Here is a 6,959-nt window from a genome sequence, read left to right as displayed (position 1 = left end):
ACCTCCCGGGCCACTGCCAGAACGGCTGGGAAAGAAACAAAAAAGAGAAGCAATGGAGTTGATGGCGCTGAGAAAAGCTGACAACAGCCGTTCCCTCAGGGGCATCCTTTCGCGTAGCACTGCACAGCGGTGCTGCCAAATCGTTAGCCTTCTTGTGGTTTACCCTTAACAAATGCTCCTCACAACAGTTCATAGAAGCAGCATCAGTAGGGATGTGTTCAAAGTACTCATGTTTAATTTCTGGCTCGTACAGTTGCCAGAAAAGACGTTGAAAAGGTTATTCAGAACAATTTCAATGTAGTGGAAAACTCTAGAAGCTTAGTTTACAATTTTACACCATTGTGTGTGATGACACCAGCATCCATTCACCCTTTACAGTAGCCACATCTATTGAGATAGGTAGATTAGAAATCTCTATGAAAAGCAGCCTATGACCATGATTCCAGTGTTACTAATTAGTATCCCGAGGGTGGGTGCCACTCAGATATGCTGGCTTTTTTCTAGTCCCTGTGGAAGAAAATGGTCTTCAGATCTATTCCTGCTCTCATTTCAAGCTGCACCCCTATAAAACTACTTATATATTTATTCAGGTTATCATGTTGAGGGAAAACTTGGAGGGGTTCCAGAAAGTTAGGTGCTGAAGAATGAAGAGTCAAACTGCCAATTGAAATTGCAGACCTATAATTTCCACAGTGCCGGAACACTGTGTGTTAGGTGCACATACTCAGCACAGTTTGACAGAACGTGCACCTCGTGGCCAGTGCACAGGGACTAACAACCCTGCTACTGTTGTCCTGCTGTACTTTTCCAGTGTGTTAACCAATGTTCACAGAATAAGAGAAATTAGTTTGACTGGCACACAAGGCACACAAGGCACACTCAGATGTAATTACAAATTGTGCAGAGATCAGAAGCCTTGATGCTGAAAACGTTCATTATGTAAACAAATTTCCAAGCCACAGCCTCTCATTTTCTCTCATTCAGTTGCACGTTACTTCATTAAACGTGTGTTGCTATGGTAACCTGCCGCCTCCAAAATGAGATTTGCCATTGTAAGGATAACAATCCTAAACCTTTGCAGGCCCAGTAGTATAAACTAAGGCCTCTAACCATCACATGAATCTGGGCAGTTAATGTCACATAAATCCTGTGGGTGATTTCCACTTACAAACATTAGTGTCGGGAATGATTTATGTCAAAGATCAACTCAGTGAGAGTGGCAAGCTGTTTCTTGCCATGAAAATGGTAGATCCTGTATTTACTTACCCAGGGATTAAGGTCACTGTCCAGACGGGTCAGGTAAACAAAGTAGCTCGCAATTACTTCCACACTGTCTATTCCTTTGTATATATGGTATAAAGTATTGCTTAAATCCATTCTCTCAAAGTAGTGGGTATTAACACTCTTGACTTCACTGGTTGCATCCTTGCTTCAACAGTTTCCATTCCCCCTTTGTACATTGGTAATTAAAGCTTCCTCAGAACCACATCAACACTTTGTGAAAGAGGAGCTCCCCATCTTTGCATATCTGATGCCACCAGGGTAAATATTGCCAACTGCAGATCTTTCATCACTAGTGGTGACTTACGGTATGATCTGTCACTAGGATGGAGGATCTGCCTGCTCAAAACTGATGACGCTTCCAGACTCCAAAAACTATTCCAAATGAATCACAGTCCATCTGTGCATATTTCCACTCATCCTTGAGAGAATACAACAACAAAGTGATCAGTTACTTGTGGCTATCGTGTGACTTATCATATTACCTACACTGCAACATGACACATCACATGCTAATCTAAATTGAAAGTAGTGAATTAATGAACAGGGAGATCTTAACAGTAAGGTTTCCTGACATCATCCTAAGTACATTACCATTCTTTGACCTACATCCACTTCACATGCTTTCTCAACACACAGTACTTTCATAAGATCTGGACAGAACTGCAAGGAATACTTATACCATTTGCACCTTCCCTCAAAACAACTCTGTGGGTGTATATTTTCAAGTGATGAAGCATAGGTGATAAATGCTGCTCTTTCCCTCTTGGTTGATATCAACCTCCAAATCACACCATAATAATTCGTTGCATTACAAACGCGCACATTTGCAAAGAGTCGGAGAAAACAAATGGAGCTATGATACAGATGTCAAATGGAAGCCAATCATGTGGAATACGAAGTGAGGAAGGAGCCATGAGGGAAGATCGTAATATTACAGAAGTAAGCAAGTGGCAACAGGAAACTTACGGCCAGGCTTTGATGTGAGAAAAGCACCAAGAATGTGTGTGGACTGATGTGAATGGACGGGAGAAAGTGACTAAATATATGATACTTATCCTTCTACCCCATTAAAGCAACTGAAGAACAATAATGCATCAAAATCCTGTGCCCACTGTTTCTGGACATTTATATCTGTTATCTTACCATTCCAAATCCTTCTTTTCATCGTCCTCCACTACCTCTGATAAGATCTCCAGCCACAGAACCCAGTAAAAATTCTATGTCCACCCTCCTCCTTTCGCTCTAGTCAGAGGAGGTCATTCACCTTCCACCACCCCCCCCCCAGCTGTTCCTCATCACTTTTCCTGCATCAGTCTCATATCACTGTTGTCTCTTAATATCTAAACATCTATTGATCTCTGGAATATATTCTGTAACTGAACTTCTGTGACAGCTTTGAATGGAGAATCACAAATATTTGTTACTGCTTGATTGAAGAAATTTCTCCTTTTCCCTAGCCTGAATGACAGATTCTTATTTTGTCAGTGTTAATCCTGGTTCTAGACAGTCTGGCAAGGGTAAACATCAGTTTCCAATGAGACCACCGCTCATTCTTCAAACCTCGGTGGTATTGGTCCAAGCAACACACAAAACATGCTGGAGGGACTCAGCAGGCCAAGCAGTATCTAGGAAAAGAGTACAGTTAACGTTTCAGGCCGAAACCCTTCAGCAGGGCACTCAGAGTTCCAGCATCTGCAGATTTTCTCTTGTTTTTAGTTGAGTATTGGTCCAGTTTCAATCCTCACAGCACACCCTCCATCCTAAATATACCTTTCCATAGATAGGTGTCCAGGCTTGTACATAATACATACACAGCCTCACCTGGGCATTTTATAATCGGAACAAGCTGTCTCTTAATCTCAAGTTCTCCTACAGTAAAGTCTAACATTATATTCATCTTTCTAATTTCATGCTGAACCTAAAAGTTAAAGTTTGACGATTTATGTAAGAACCCCCCAACCCCCCGGGGCCTGCTGAATACATTCTTCTTTCTAACTAATGTAATTGTTAAATTTTCTCTGCCAAACTTAATGACATTCCACCTGCCACATTCTCTCCCATTGACTTAATGCACTTATATCCATCTGAAGTCTCTCAGCGACCTGCTGACATCACATTTTACTGCACTGCTTTTACCTACAGCACTTTGTACATGAATTTGATTTAAGCAAAATACTTTGTATAGATACATATAAATATCAAATTTTGCACTTGCATTTCATTTCACTCTTTTGTAATTTCAGCCTATTTAAATAAACTATTGGTAACCACATAATATCTGGCTTGGTGTCTGTACTCAATGGAGTGACTTTCTATATCTTTCTGCATTAATGATAGGGGCAAATTACTGCTGTTTGGGATCTAGGGTGGGTAAATTTCAACCGGTATTTTTGAAATGTAAATTTTGGTGATAGAGAGGGGAGCCAAGGGTCAGGTCAGAGTTTAGAGACAGTGATGTAGGTGACTTAGAGGTCAGGCCCCCGCTCTGCACTCCATGTTTGAAGTCCTGCCACGTAGACGGGTGAAGTCCAGTGACAAGGATGGGTGACAAGGGATATCCGGAGTCAGGCTTCCATTCCGCACTCAAAGGCCAGCAGTGTGGGCATCATCGCTCTGCTCCACTCTCCAATTTGTGCCTTGTAGTATATGGGACACAAGACCTCCAGAGTCCAGGTCTCTCTTCCGCGCTCAAAGGCCAGCGACGTGGACAGGTGACAGAGACATCCATGGATGCTAAGGCCGTATCAAGTCGGTGGGTCGTGGAATTGATGTCCATGTGAGCAGGTGGCACGAGGAGGTACAAAGGTCGGTCAGTCGGCATGCCCAGAGTACGTGCCTGGAGTTCGGAGTCCCGTTATTGGTTAGTCCAGGTGTGGTAAACCATATATATATGTTGTAACTGGGTTAACTGTCTGGACACACCCCTCTGCTGACTGCCCCTGTGGCTCCTCCCACAGATCCCTGAATAAAGGCCATTTTGCCCTGCTCCTCCCCCTCAGACCAGGGGCAGACACTCAGCATGGAGGTCACCTTTTACTGCGAATAAAATTGAAACACCTTCAATAATTCCAAAAGACTGAAGTAGGATAAATACTGAAAGGCTTTTGGAATTATTGAAGGTGCTTCACCAGGTGTCGAAACTAAAGATCCAAGACCGAAGGTCAATTGGAGTCTGGAAGTTGAAGCCTAATAGTCAGAATCTGGAGAAAAAAGTGCAATACAGACTTATATAATCACATTTTAATACATCCAAGCTATCAAGAAGTCAACATCTTTGTACATGTCAATTCCTTTGAACCTTCTGGTTATCTTTTGAAGCTGTTTGGTTTGCGGGCGGGGGAGTGAGTGGTTAGGTAGAGAGAATGGGATGAAAGCCATAGCCACTGAATAACTTCAGTGTGTTTTGTCACAGTCAGTGTTTCAAGACCCACCAAAATGTCTTCTCTTCCACGAGTTCCAAATATATCCAACATCCTCTCATAGTTCACCAAATCATAGATCTTCCAATCTTGCTTTCTTATAATATATTGCTTTTAAAATTCATCTCAGTATCATTTAAATATTACTCTTAGACTTATCTAATCTTCTACTACTTTCAACATTGAATCATCTACTCTGATCCTTGGCCTTTCACCCAGTTTTCATAATACATAATTATAACACTTTACTTCTGTTACAAGTGATAATGTTTAACAATAAAAATAATTTTAAAGAGAGCGATGATTTACTGCAAGCTGAATCTCAGATGATTCTTACACATCTGGAAAGAGAGTTAAATGTATCTTATTGTGAAACTGTGCCCAGTGAGTTTATAGCAAGTACCATTTTGCCAGCAGCAGCTGGAAATGAATGAGTTAAAGCAGAAGTCCAATGTTCATAATCTGGAAAATCGGGCAATAAACTGCTAACGATAAGTAAAATCCCGATTGTTCTGCACAATCATATACCCTGTGCCATTATGAAACAAATCTTATCAGCAGGTCCTGTTCTGTTGATTAGCAACATGGGTGGGTGTTGGCTAAAGTGTTATTCTTCATGATGATAATGTTATTGCTGTTGGTCAATCAGGGAACGTGAGCTCACCAATAAATTTAAAAGTGACTTCATAATGCCCACTCTACTGATTGTACTGCTATGCACGCATAGGCTCTCTCCAACTTCGATTCGTCGGTTACTTTTGCTGTTTTGTGGTTCTATCTGCTTCAGAAATTCAAGATGTGGTAGCAAGTAGTCCAATCTCTTCTGATTCTGTGTTCTGCTCCTTATTTTGAACAATGGATATTAATCAGTTTGGCGTCATTGTGACGGTGCTATCACTGCTTATCATCACTTCCAATGGCCTGGTCATAGTGGTGCTGGCCCTGATGATTTCAAAGAACAGATCTGCCAGCTTGTACCTCATCCTGAACCTGGCAATTGCAGACATGCTTGTGGGATTCACCCTCTTCGGAACTGCAGCGTTAGTGCTCAGCAGACAGAGCTTTGCTACCACCAGGACTTTGTGTATATTGCGGATTTCGCTTTTAATGTCACCATCTTCTGCCTCAATCTTAACAATGGTCTCTGTGGCTTTTGACCGTTTTCTAGCCATAAAAGTACCCTTACGGTACTGCCAACTGATGACGTACAAAATGGTGGCTGGGATCATTGGAGGACTCTGGAGCATAGCACTTTTAATTGGATTCCTCCCAGGAATCATTAAACAGCCAAAACTTAATCAATATAATAACAACTGCACCCTATTCTCTGTTGTCCATCCCAACTACATTATCGCTGTGTTTTGTGCTTGCTTTGTTCCTGCTTCATTAGCCTTCATCTACTTCTACAGTGTAATCCTCAAGATAGCATATTCTCACACACGGCAAATCCTAGAGAGTGAGCGAGTCGGCTCCGTCTCCAGCCTAGCTAATCCACCATGCTGCCACATCCGAGAAGTCAAGGCAGTGAGGACCATTGGGATTCTTGTTGGATGCTTCATGGTTGCATGGGCTCCATTCTTCATTGCAAGTATCGTGCAAGCATGCTGCATCACCTGTGAATTGCATATTCTCATTGAAGACTACCTCTCTCTTCTTGCCCTTTCCAATTCCCTGATGAATCCACTGATTTATTCCTACTGGCAAAAGGATGTGAGAATGCAAGTTTGTCAGATGTGCTGCCGTGCCAAGTTCAGAGTCGCACAAGTTCTTAGCTTCTGTTGTCAGCGGAAAGCAGGCGACATGCAGAATCCTGGTACAGAGAGAGGGGGCGACGATCAAATACCTGGGTCCTGTACTGCAATCGGATTGGCTAGTTGTTCAACAACAACAAGTACATCTAAAGGTATGTGAATGCACTCAAGTTGTAAGGGAGCAAATGATTTTTTTTTAAATTGGAAGCAGCCAAGTTGTTGTAGATTGCCTTTGAGAAGAAATGTAGATTTCAAGGTAGCAAGGAAAACAAGTAACCAATGTAATTATCGCTTCACACTATTGTAGAATAATAGAATTATATAACAATTATGTCTGACCTTTTTGGTGTCTTTAACTGACCTATCGCACCCATGCCGAGCTATCATACGGCTGCTCATGTTCAGTATGAGCTTGGAGGGCAAACTCAAGCTGCTCTGGGACTGTACATTCCGGTCTTTAATAGAATTTCAACACAAACATACTCAGCATTCAGTATAACAAATT

General features: G+C 41.9%; 1 protein-coding gene across 1 annotated transcript; it reads left to right on the top strand.

The window, feature by feature from the left end:
- Window positions 1–5,558: 5,558 nt before the first annotated feature.
- LOC140204551 (glucose-dependent insulinotropic receptor) lies at window positions 5,559–6,614 on the top strand. Its single transcript, XM_072271270.1, has one exon. It carries the CDS (start codon window positions 5,559–5,561, stop codon window positions 6,612–6,614), a length of 1,056 nt encoding a protein of 351 aa, XP_072127371.1.
- Window positions 6,615–6,959: the final 345 nt, after the last annotated feature.

Source organism: Mobula birostris, chromosome 10 (genome assembly GCF_030028105.1).
Source record: "Mobula birostris isolate sMobBir1 chromosome 10, sMobBir1.hap1, whole genome shotgun sequence".
NCBI lineage: Eukaryota > Metazoa > Chordata > Chondrichthyes > Myliobatiformes > Myliobatidae > Mobula > Mobula birostris.
The sequence above is the reverse complement of the archived record's forward strand: the minus strand, read 5'-3'. Positions and strand labels throughout refer to the sequence as shown.

Excerpts from the sequence above, each read along its gene's own strand:
- LOC140204551 (XM_072271270.1), top strand. The coding sequence starts at position 5,559 with ATGGATATTAATCAGTTTGGCGTCATTGTGACGGTGCTATCACTGCTT.